This window comes from Leishmania braziliensis, chromosome 13 (genome assembly GCF_000002845.2).
Source record: "Leishmania braziliensis MHOM/BR/75/M2904 complete genome, chromosome 13".
NCBI classification, from domain to species: Eukaryota; Euglenozoa; class Kinetoplastea; order Trypanosomatida; family Trypanosomatidae; genus Leishmania; species Leishmania braziliensis.
This window is the reverse complement of record NC_009305.2, coordinates 329513-341180: the sequence shown is the minus strand read 5'-3', so window position 1 is coordinate 341180 and position 11668 is coordinate 329513. Positions and strand designations below refer to the sequence as shown.

The window sequence follows — 11668 nt, the reverse complement described above, 5'->3', positions numbered from 1 at the left end:
TGATGACCCAACTCTTTCCCTCAATCCTTTCACCATGGCTCGCCCACTCACCCACCCCCCCCCTTCCCTTCGCCCCCGTGGTGTCACTGGTGTGGGTACAGGGCGAAGGGAAGGGGTGAGTGGGCGGCGACCGCTTTTTTCTCTCTTTCTTCTCGCTCTCGTTGGCGAGTGTCATGCACACACGCACACACGCCCGGTGCCCGGCACTTCTCGGCATTGTAATAGCGGTACAGCCGCGCAGGGCTTTCGGCACGCGAGCGCGCCATTCTTCTCCGCAATCTCCTATACAATAATGCGAAGAGCAAACGAAACACACAAAAAGCTCTCCTCAGCAAGCAAGAACGCCAAGAAGACGTACATCACCGGATGACCCGCCCCCTGCCTCCCATCTCTCTCTCTCTCCCCCTCTCCTTCTAGGTGGGCAAGCATACCCTGCGTGCAAACATGTATGCGTGAACGCTGTGCACGTGCACCCGGTATGCACAAGTGATGGGGGGAAGGTGGCGGTCAAGCGACCGTGAGTGTGGTCTCTACTTGCTCTCTTGGTGTATACAGCTACCTTCCCCCCACTTGATCTGCCAGCAACTCCACCTCCCCTCCCCCCTCCTCTCTTCCACGACTTTCTCCTAGGAGCACTGCATACGCATCTGGGCTGCGAAGACGAGGTTCAGGCCTACGGGCGCCACGCTACTTCCCCTGCCCCCCCCCCCACACCAGCACCAGCACCACCACCACCACCACCACCTCCTCCAGTAGAAGGAAGGAAAACAAAACAAAATGCCGCCCACCAATCCACGAGAGTGGGCAACGAAGGTGCGGGCGAAGACCCCGCAGTTGCTGGAAGTGGGCAAACCGGTGCCGAAGGCAGTCTTTAGCTTCGGCGGCGGCGGTTTCCTCGTCACATACGCCCTGGGCGTAGCACTTTACCTGCAGCAAGAGAAGAAGGAGCTCCTGGCCAACAGCTTCCTGCTAGGCGCGGGGTCTGGGGTATTGCCGGCAGTGGCGCTGGCGTGTGGGCCGCGTGCCGTCAACCTCGAGCACATCCGCGACTTCATCGTGAACAACCGATTTGTTGTAACGGACGAGGAGAAGCGGATCAAGACGATCGCGGCCGGCATCAATCAACTTCTGCCGAGGAACGCCGTGGACTTGGTGAAGGGCCGCCTCGCCTTGACGATCGGCTTCTCAAACAAGGACCCGGGGTACATGACACAAGCAAAGGAGAACGTCTACTTTGGTCACCACATTGCGGAGTGGACTGACTTCGATGACCTCGCGCAGAACATCATCGCGGCGACCGCGCCAAACACGCAGAAGCCGTGCGTGTTCCGGGGGGCGGACAACGTACTGCGTGGCACGATGATGTCACTCAGCAGCGAGCTCGACCAGTATTGCCGGCATGTTTACATACACAGCTACGCTGGGTACCGCTACAACAGGAACCAAGCACGGCACAACATCATGTTTGGCCGCCACGGGTACATAGGCAACACACACTTTTCCTTTCCGAAGCAGGTACTCTTGGCCTTCGCTCCACTGATAGGTGGCGACGTGCGCAAGGCGGAACTGCTCGAGGCGTATGACGTGGGTTACAACGATGCTCGACGCTACGAGCGGTGGGAAGAGGACCCGTACTACTTTGCCAAGGCAGATCGGTCGCCGAGTGATGACTTTAACTTCCGCAATCTGCGCGCCAACCTATTCGGCGGCAAGACCGCGTCAGAACGGTTTGAGCTGTGATGGAGGGGGAAGGAAGTATACGAGGAGGAGCACATGCGATGGTGTTTGGGCGGGTAGGTAGTGGATGACTGCAGACCCCTGCATGTGGGCACGTGTGTGTAGGGGGGCGGGAGGGGTTGTGCGCACTCTGTTCTCGTTGCTGCACTTCTCTCCGCCTCTTTCCTTCTCTTTCTGACCCTCTGGGCATTGCTGGCTAGCTCTGTCTCCTCCTGTATATGGGTGTGTGGGTGTGGGTGTGGGTGTGCCGGTGTACGTTGCCTCGTTGACCTTCGCAGGGTATTCACATGAGTCTCTCTCCAGCTTCTCCTCCTCTAATGTGCTCGTGCGCTTGCGTGTAGGGGTGCCCGCCGTGCATGCTGTGGCGTACGGGCCACTTAGGGATCACTCTTGTGTGGTCATCAGCCACTCTCAAAGTGTACATCAACAGAGACGCGAAGGAGCGGTAGGGGGGCGGCAAGAGAAGACGTCATCCCTCCTTCCTCCCTCTTTCTCCTCCTGAATTGCCCTCTGCGCCTCTGCTCACATGCTTGTCCTACTGAAGCTCAACCCGAGTGCCCTTCCCACCTCCCCCTCCCCTCCTCTCCTCTTGAGGTCTGCGTGCACGCCCATATGTGCACTTACAAATAAGCCAACAAACCACCACGCAAGAGCATTTCATCGGCCTAGACTTCGACCCCTCCCACCCAACACACACACACACACCAAGAAGGTGCGGGAAGAGGGAGCGTGTACATGAAGCTCGGCAACGCTGGAACTGAAAAGATGCACACACGTACTGCGGCGGCCCGCCTTGGGCAGTGAATTGCAGCCGCCTGCCAATCGTCCTCTGCCCTACTCTCTCCCCTGCCTTTCAATTCCTCTCCTCCTCTGCCCCCACTTCCACAGCCAGTCAAGCGCGCCTCTATCGCCGTCTCTGAGCAAGAAGGAAGCTGCCCCTGCTCGCTCCATCAGCCTCTCCCCCAGTCCGTCAGAGCTAAGCGATCATCACACGGCATCGAGGGAGGGGGGGCACACGCGCCTTTTCTTTCATACCTCCGATAGGCCCTCGCGCTGCTCTTTATGTTCAATGACGATGGCGGCTTCTTTCGTGCCTCATCGATTCGAGGCTCAAATCGGGCCCTCGTCCCATCACTGCTAGAGCATTCGAGTCCACCTCGCCCACCCACCCCTCGTTCACCCCTCCACCACGTGTGACCGGAAATCCGAGAGGATTGGGGGAGGGAGAGGGAGGCTGAACCCTCTCATGACTGCCAAACAACAAAATACACGCCTCTCTCCGAAAGACCACTTTGAGTCATACGACTCGGTGCAAGCGGCACCCAATCACGCACACGTTCTCCCCGTAATGAATTACCCGAGAGTATACGCGTGTCTCACACTAGCGAGAGAGCACATTCCGGTCTCCTTTCTACACCTCCTCCTCTCCTCTCCTCCCCTCCTCACACACACACACACACACACACGCATGGCAAAGGAAAGGCCGTACTCATCTTTACCAATTCCTCCAGCATGCAACAACGTGGTGTCACGGTGCGCCCGATGAATTTGGCGAAGAAGGTGTTCAGCGCCAAGACGGTGTGTCCTACGGCGGCGAGCCAGCTGTACGTAGCCCACGGCCTCCTCGGCAATTCCGGCAACTGGGCAACCGCCTTGCACCACCTTGTCGAGCACCCCACTCTCCGCGACAAACTCCGTCGTGCGATCGCGCTGGACATGCGCAACCATGGTAACAGTCCGCACAGCAGCGACCACACCAACGCAGCGCTTGCCTCCGATCTCGAAGCGCTGGTGCTGCGCGAGCAGCAAGAGCTGAAGCGTACCTTTCATGACCCATCCTCGTGCACAACACGGCACGCAATCTTAATTGGGCATAGCATGGGCGGCTTGGCGGTGATAGGCACGCTGCTGCGGCGGGCCAACGAGGATCATCTGCTGACCTCATGGGCTGACCACTGCGACGACGGGGGTACGACGTCATCATCGTCCTACGGAGCGTGGCCAGCGGAGCACCGTCGTCAGTGCGCCGCTGGAATGCGTGCCGTGCACGAGGAGTTCGACTTTGCTTCCTCGCAGCCCATCTCCAAAGTGCTCTTCAGCAACTGCGATGCGTCCTCATCACCATCAACGGACAGCGGTATTGCCTCCCGCATCCCACCGCTGGGCCGCATCGCTGGTGCTGTCATTGTGGACATAACACCAACGATGCGGCCCTTGGAAGAGCACAGCGGCTCTGATAACATCAAGGAGACACTCGAGCGCATGACAAGGGTGCGGCTGGACGCAATTCACAGCTACGAGGAAGTGACAGCAGAGCTGATTCGGGTCGGTATAGCTGACCAGGCGATGCGCAACTTTTTGACTACGAACATCGTGCTTGCTCCTAAAGACATGTCGAAGCCGGCGCAGTGGAAGTGCAACCTGCCGGTCCTCGCCAGTGACTACGGCAGCTTCCTGCCATCCATCACAAGTTGGTTCACATCGTCGGTAGCGACCGGGGTGCAAGCGTCCTCGGCTACCGCACCGCAGCCACCGCCGCGGGCGTGCACGCTGCCTGTAATGTTCGTCTTTGGCAGTAAGTCACCGTACAACGATCTGAATTACCGCCAGCAGATCTCACGTTTCTTCTCCAACGCAACGCAGGTGGTGGTGGACGGCGCTGGTCACTTTGTGCATTACGAGAAGACGAAGGAGTTTGCTAACGCCGTGGCGCCGTTCATCGCATCTCTCATCTCAGGCGTAAAATGAAAGGGAGAAACGATGGGGTGTGCTGGGGGGAGGAAGCGGAAGCAGAGCGAGATAAGCATCATGTTCTCAGCTCTCACCTCTTCTCCGTCCCCTCCCTCTCTCTCTCTCACTCTTTCCGTCTCGTCCACGTCTCAAGATGCGCGTGCGTGTGTGTATACGTGTTGAGTGCATTCATTACAGCATCTTCCCAGTGGAGGCGCGTCCGCTAGCAAGAAGCGGAAGCACAAGAGGGGGGGGGGTGGCTGTGCGTTGCACGATGTCATACTGACAAACCGGGGTTCAATACCGAAAGAGACAAGCGAACGGGAAGGAACTTGCAGAAAATGGTAGCGGTGTACTTACACACGCGCACACACACACACACACACACACATACATACACTCGGTCTCTGCATGTCATGTTCGTGTAGGCGGCTCTGCAGGTGCGGCTGCACGTGTGCTTTTGCCTATCGTGCCGTGCTACTGCTCAGGCCCATCTGATTCTGCTGTTGCCCGCTGCCCTGTGAACCTCTCTCGGATCTCTCAACCGCTGATTGGGTCCCCAAGGAGAGAAAGGAGCAACGGCACTCTGCCGGCTCGTGCACTTCTTTGCTGATCGTCGTGTGTCCCGCTCTCCTTGACCTCTCTCCCCCATCCCTCTTGGGCATTCCTTCGCACTACTCACAGACCCTCTCCTCCTCCTCCTTTATGCCAGTGCGACTCTCTTCTTCTGAGATCAGCGCGCCTGATCGCTCCATCGATTAGGATACCCAGCATTATACCCCTCCTCGCCCCCCCCCCTCCTGTATCGCAGGCTACTCTAGCTTCACGCGCAAACACTCCTCTTGCAGTGGTTTTTCGCTTGCAGTTCGCTTTCCTCTCCCTGTGTTACGTCGTTGTTGGCCTTCGTGCTCCGCGCACCCCTCTTTCCTTTCTCTAGGACTCTATCGATTCAGTGGACGCAGCGGCAGTGACACCAAGCGAACTCCTCTACCCTCCCTCTTTCCTCTTCCCCTTCTTACCGCGCCGCATCAACGCCCCTCTGGACCCCCCCCCCCCTCCCTCTCCCTCTCCCTCCCTCGCATTTGCTTCATGCTGGGTTTCCTGTTATGCTTTAGCCTTATCGCTCTCACAGCGGATCTCGCGACTCTACCACGCACTTTTTACCCCAACCCCCCCCCTCACACACACAGAGAGAAACACATATACACATACGGTTAGGATTACGCAATCATGGACAGCGAGACGGAGTCGTCAAGCAAGCTAAACAGGCAGCTCGTGGAGCTCATGCGCCCCTTGGGCTGTCGCACAACGCTGCGCGTCTCGCAAGTCGCCTCCATCCTTGGCGTCGAGGGGGAGGAGCAGTATCAACACCTTCTCGACCTCCTCGCTCGCAGTCACTTTCTCCAGTACGACGCGGAGAAGCAGACTGTGCGGCCGCTGTTGGAACTGAAGAATCTCGAGGACGATGATGAGGCAGCGCTGCTGGCGCTGAGTGATGTGGATGTGGTCGGTGGTGACGTCCGTGGCCGTCGTGTTGATGTGTCGCCACTTCTGGGTAGGCATCGTCAGCATCGGTCGAACAGCCGCCACAGCTACCGTGTCGGCGGTAGCAATGCGGCGGCGAGTGGTTACTGGTCAGACTCCGGCCTCGCCAACACAACATGCAGTGTCGCTCTCCTGTCACGCCGCCGCGCGGGTGGGACGTGGACCAAGCCAGGCCGCGCTGGCCTGGAGGATGCAGCGAGCTACCCTGGCCCAGTCGGTCGTGTCGGCTACCTCTGCGTTGCGGACGAGTTGCACCTGGGCAAGCTGGAAGCCTACTACCGTGCGCAAGGGTACTACACAAAGTTTGACTTCGATGTCCTGCACGTGCGCTTCGCGCAGTCCTCCTTTGTGAATGTTGGGGCGAACGCGGGCGACATCGCGAACACGCTGGTAGGCCTACGCGATCGCCAACGCTCTCGTTACGCAACGGCGACACAGCAGGTTGTGCATGATGCCACCCAGAGCGGGGACACCGCCAGCAGCCCATCACCGCCCCCGCTTCTCGAACAGGGGGGCACCGCATCGCCAGCCGAGAACTCCGGCGTGTCTGCCTTCGCCTCCTCGCACGGCTACGGTGCGATGGGGAGCAACGCAAGGAATGGAGGAGCATTACCTAACACCTTTGCGCAGGGTGGCGAAGGAGGCGAAGCTCCCGCGGCGACGTCGAGCTCTGGCAGCAGCACCATGCATTACTTTGACCTCTTCGTGTTCCCGTATGGTGCCGTTGTCTGGTGGGGCTTTGACCAGCGGTACTTCAAGATTGTGGAGAACGACTACATGCTGCCACACAGCGCGATTGCTCACTGCATGACCAACCGCTACACGACGAAGCTTGTGAACGAGAACTACCCGGTGTGGTGCACCTTCAACCTCGTCGCTCGCGATACGCTGGAGGTGGACGATAATTTCAAGGCACGCCTCCGCTTTGACCACTTTGTCATCCCGTACAGGCGCGGCGAGGTGGCGACAGGCAGCGTGCTGATGCTATGTGCCTCGCATGCGCTTGCACAGTCCGCCAAGATTGACTACATCGAGCTGCAGGTGCAGGGGCTGGCTGACAGCTGCTCACCGCTGCCGCGCGAGCTGCGGGAAAAGGGCGCGGTCAGCATCACAGAACGACGTCTGCTGCAGCTGCGCGGCGAGGTGCTGTCGTACCGACTCATGCTGAAGAGCGGATCCGACTTGCTGGATCAGCCGGACTTCTTCTGGGAGAACTCGTATCTGAAACCGGTATTTCAGGCAACCAAGGAGGAGTACGAGATCAGCGAGCGCGTTGAGGCTCTGGACAACAAGCTGGATGCAGCTAATGAAATCTTGTCCATGTTGGCCGAGGACTTCTCGCAGCGGCATGGCGCGCGACTGGAGTGGATTGTGATTTGGCTAGTCTTTGTGGAAGTGGTGATTGGCGTGCTGGGGTTGCTGATCGACGTGCGGCCGTGGCTCCAGTCGAACGCGCGGTGAAAGGTCGGCAAAGGACCAGTGGTAGTGAAGCTCATTGACCCGGTTGGTGAGATCACACTATCGCGGGGGCTGGGCTATCTACTACGTCGGCGAGTGTGAGTATATATGGGCGCGGATAGGCTGCCAGGTAAAGTCTTGTTGATGGAAGCCACGACAATGTGTTGCGCCAGTGTTGTATATGTTGTTGTCTCTCTTTGAGTTCGGTGTTTTCGTGCTACTCGGGGCCTCCTGCAGCGCCGTTCATTGGAGCGGCGCCTCTCTTCTGCCTATTGGCATGTTTGGCTGTCTTTCCAGGGTGTGTCGTTCTGCTTGCATCGCTGTTTGAGGGACCGAAATGCCCTCGTTTCTCCGTTGATTTTACTGTACAGACTCTCGGCTGGTCGGCCGGCCTGGGCCCTTGTGGTGTGCTCTGGCCGTGGATATGTGTCTGGGTGGGGGGTGGAGGTCGGTGGGTAAGACAAGATATTCACGGCAAAAGGGGGGGTGGTGGAGGCGGACAGCTCCTCTTCTCTGTTCATCGCACCCTCCCCTCCTCTCACCGCCTTCCCCGTTTTGCTTTCGCCTCTGTTGTTTTCTTTGCTTTCATCAGCCTCGCCGGCCTCCTCTAGCGAGGGGAAGCGAAGCGGTATTCTCAAACTGCCCTTGTCCGATAAGCGGAAGTGAAACGGTATCGAGCCCAAGCAGCCAAGCAGCGGCACAGAGAAGAAGAGTGGATGCCACCGGTAGAGGCGGGCGTGCTAAGTGGGCTGGCTACGCCACGCAGGGGGGCTCTCACCCTACTATGCTGAAAGGCAACTGCGGAGGTGTGCGTTCAGGTGTACGCTCCACAAACGAGCACAGTGAAAGCATCGTGCATTGCACCACCACCACCACCACCCACCCCCTCACTGTGTTGCCCATGGTCGTGGCTGCGTCTGCACTACCCAACCCTATCTTTCTCTTCGTTATGCCGTTGCCGTCTACCACCGTCTGGCTCCTCCCCTTCCTCCACAAAACCCTCGGATCGCCACGAGTACCTCGCTCACGACGTTAGAGTGTGGAGCGCTGAGTGTGCAGGTGCGCCCCCCCCCCTCCTCCCTCCCTCCCTCCCTCTACTTAATCCTTCGCTCTGTTCCTTCCATGTGTGTGCTAGTGGGGAGTCTACGCCACTAACTCTCTCTCCCTTCCCCTCTCCCTCACAATGATCATTCCCGTGCGCTGCTTCACGTGCGGCAACGTCATCGCCGACAAGTATCTTCTCTACCTTGACCTTGTCAGCCAAGGCGTCTCCGAGGAGGACGCGATGAACGCCTTCCACCTCGAGCGCTTCTGCTGCCGCCGCATGATGCTCACCCACGTAGATATGACAGACCTTCTCCTCAAGTTCAACCCAGCCGACACGAATGTCCTAGGAACTGCAGCGGTAGAGACGGCGGCCGGGGAGGACGGCGACGCGGTGGGCATGTCGTAGCAGAGACGAGGCTCAGCCGTGCATTGCGTACGTTGATGAGTGAATTGAGTCTCTCCGTGGGCAGCAGAGAGGCCCCCCCCCTACCCAGCCCCTCCAGAGTCGCCAAGCGCACTCCAGTGGAGAGAAAGGAGGAAGGGTGAGAAGAGGGCATGAGGGAGATGATGCGTGGGCAGTTACACCAGCGCGTCTTCGGGGCAGTCCACACCATCCGCCAAATCCCTCTCTTACCTTTGCTGGGCTACTCGCTTGTTTTGCCCTCTTTGTGGAAGAAGCTGCGGTGTGTGTGTGTGCGTGTGTGGGTGTGTCTCTGAATGCCTCTCTCTTACTCTTTCGTTGGGGGTGTGCTGCAGGGGAATAAAGCGAGGCTGTGAGTGTGAGAGAGCGAATGCGTCTATGCAGCTGAAAAAAAAAATAGCAAAACGTGTGTGTGAGTGTGGGTATGTGGGTCTTTCATCAGAGAGAAAGCTGGGGACGGTTCCGGAGGACCAGGCGACGGTGGTCAACTCGATAGAAACCGAAAAGGGGAGCCGGAGGAGGGGGAGAGGAAGGTGGTGGAAGAGTGTTTGGACTCACACAAGCGCACCAGGAAAGGGGTAGAGAGTGAAAGAGTAGTGAGCGCAGTCGATGCTCCACTCCCCTTCCCACCTCTTTCTGGTCTTGGTTCTCATGCTTTTCTCCTTCCCCCCTCCCCTTCTCTACCTCCCTTCATCGCTGCAACCCCCGCGCTCCATGACACATCAATTTCGAGCACCATCACAGCCACTTCTTGCCCCCTCCCTCTCGCTCTCTCGCTTATTAGCCTGGCTCCGTTGGGATTCTCCCCATAGCGTTACTCGAATGCGCTGCCTAAACACACACACCCACGTGTCCGCGTCGCTTTTTCCTCAGTTTTCTTTTGGCGAGGGTTGTCTCTCTCCTGTGCTCTCCTGTCTTTTGCTGTTTATCTGGGAAGAGGTCCGCATGGCATTGCACGTCTGCGTCGCAAGCCGCCACTCGTTTTCCTCTCTCCTCCCCACAACACCACTTACCCGTCTTTCCTAGACCGCACGTGCGGGAGGTACAGCGAGACGCGCGACGACCACGCTTCAAGCGCCGCTATCAACAATGCCGCCGCCACGGGGCACCCCTGCTGCGGCGGTGTCGACGACGACACCCATGGCCGCCACGCGTGCTCGCAAGGATCCACTTCGCCGAATCGGTAATGGCAACGCTGTCGCCGGCGGTCTTGACATGACGCGCGTCGGCATCCTTAGCGACCGCGAACTCGCGTTTTTCCATCGTCTTGCCTACGCCGGGTCACAGGCCGCGGAGCAGCAGCAGCGCGACGCCCGGAAGCAGGAAGAAGACCGTCGGCGCGAGCTGTCCAAGGCTCGAGCGGCTGGCTGGCCCAACACGATCGAGGCACGCCATGATCGATTTCTCCAGGCGCAGCAAGACGCCAAGGATGCCACAGAGGCTCGTCAGAGAGTGCTGGACGAGCTCTACGCCGAACAACTCAAGGAGGAGCACAAAGCTATCATTGCGCGCCAAGAACTGGAAGCGCTCAAGGAAGACCCGCGCGGACGCCATCTGCGCTCGATGAAAATGCTTCACGAAGCACTCAAGGGTCGCGAGGAGCAGGTCGCCTACAAGCAAATGCTCAAGCGCGAGGAGGAGGAGCAAGACGCGAACTTTCAGCGCGAGTGCCAGCTGCAGCTGTGGGGCGATCAGGCCGAGAAGCTGCACAAGAAGCTCGAAACACGCCAACGCAACATGGAAGAAAAGAACGCCAATTTAGAAATTGTACTCTACCAAATCAATCAACGACGAGAGGAGCGGGCGGCTCAGCTGCAGGACCGCAAGCGCGTCGATCAAGAGGCCGCCGAGGAGCGCGCCGAGCAGCTGGAAGAAGAAGCGCAGCGTCGGGCACGAGATGTTGAGAACGGCGCCTACAACGAGGCGCACAGGCGCGCCGCACTGACCAAATCGCAGAAGCTGCGGACTCGTGTGACCGAAAATGCTAAGGACGAGGCTGCACTGCGGGCCGAGGAGGAGAAGGTGGATAGCCTCAAGCGCTGGGTTCTCGAACACCAGGAGAAGAAGCAGGCGGCGTTCGAAGAGCGCAAGAAGGCAGGCTTGCAGCGGTACCTGGACGAGGCAAGGCCGGAGAACCTGCCAATCTATCGCACCCAGGATGTGTTTGAGCAGAAGGGGCAGAGCTTCCTGCAGAGGCTGTACGACAGTGACGCGAATCAGAAGGAGAAGCAGCACATCCACCGCCTCGAGATGGAGAAGGAGCGGCTAGAGTTAGAGGAACAGAAGGCTGCAGAGGCACGCGGTGATGTTGGTAGCGGCGACGGCGTCAACGGGGAAAGCTTGCGACGCCACGGCGCTGCCACGACTGCGGCCGGCTTCCTGAACAAGGCCGAGGAAAAAGCGTACATGGAGGAGATGCGTCGCTACCCGGAGCAGCTGAGGGCAAAGGAGGCCGAGGAAGCCGCCGCCCGTCGCGCCGAGGCGTTGCGCATAGAGCGCATTCAGAAGCTGCAGGCCGCCGAGAAGCGCGAGAACGTGCACCGCGCTGTTGAGGCACGTCGTTTCGAGTTTCAGCAGCAGCAGGCCCAGCAGGAGGCGGACGATGCACGGTATCGGGCCTACATCGACTCCGTGGTACCGGCAGACATGGACCCCTTCCTGTATCGCAAAGCCACTCAGCTGCAGTGAAGACTGTGTGTTGAGCGAGCGTGTATGCGTGTGCTTGTGTGT

The 11668-nt window shown here is 58.9% G+C and overlaps 5 protein-coding genes across 5 annotated transcripts; all 5 read left to right on the top strand.

Annotated features, from left to right (window-relative positions):
• Positions 1-777: 777 nt before the first annotated feature.
• Positions 778-1740, top strand: LBRM_13_0950 (conserved hypothetical protein; the record flags this gene model as incomplete). Its single annotated transcript, XM_001563187.1, has 1 exon — positions 778-1740. The coding sequence occupies one exon, from the start codon at positions 778-780 to the stop codon at positions 1738-1740; it is 963 nt and encodes a 320-aa protein (XP_001563237.1).
• Positions 1741-3249: 1509 nt separating this feature from the next.
• LBRM_13_0940 (conserved hypothetical protein) lies at positions 3250-4485 on the top strand (the record flags this gene model as incomplete). Its single annotated transcript, XM_001563186.1, has 1 exon — positions 3250-4485. One exon carries the CDS (start codon positions 3250-3252, stop codon positions 4483-4485), a length of 1236 nt encoding a protein of 411 aa, XP_001563236.1.
• A 1212-nt stretch (positions 4486-5697) lies between these two features.
• Positions 5698-7473, top strand: LBRM_13_0930 (conserved hypothetical protein; the record flags this gene model as incomplete). The annotated part of the gene is made up of 1 exon (XM_001563185.1): positions 5698-7473. One exon carries the CDS (start codon positions 5698-5700, stop codon positions 7471-7473), a length of 1776 nt encoding a protein of 591 aa, XP_001563235.1.
• A 1180-nt stretch (positions 7474-8653) lies between these two features.
• LBRM_13_0920 (putative DNA-directed RNA polymerase ii 8.2 Kd polypeptide) lies at positions 8654-8923 on the top strand (the record flags this gene model as incomplete). Its single annotated transcript, XM_001563184.1, has 1 exon — positions 8654-8923. The coding sequence occupies one exon, from the start codon at positions 8654-8656 to the stop codon at positions 8921-8923; it is 270 nt and encodes an 89-aa protein (XP_001563234.1).
• Positions 8924-10078: 1155 nt separating this feature from the next.
• LBRM_13_0910 (conserved hypothetical protein) lies at positions 10079-11626 on the top strand (the record flags this gene model as incomplete). Its single annotated transcript, XM_001563183.1, has 1 exon — positions 10079-11626. The coding sequence occupies one exon, from the start codon at positions 10079-10081 to the stop codon at positions 11624-11626; it is 1548 nt and encodes a 515-aa protein (XP_001563233.1).
• Between the last annotated feature and the right edge of the window lie 42 nt (positions 11627-11668).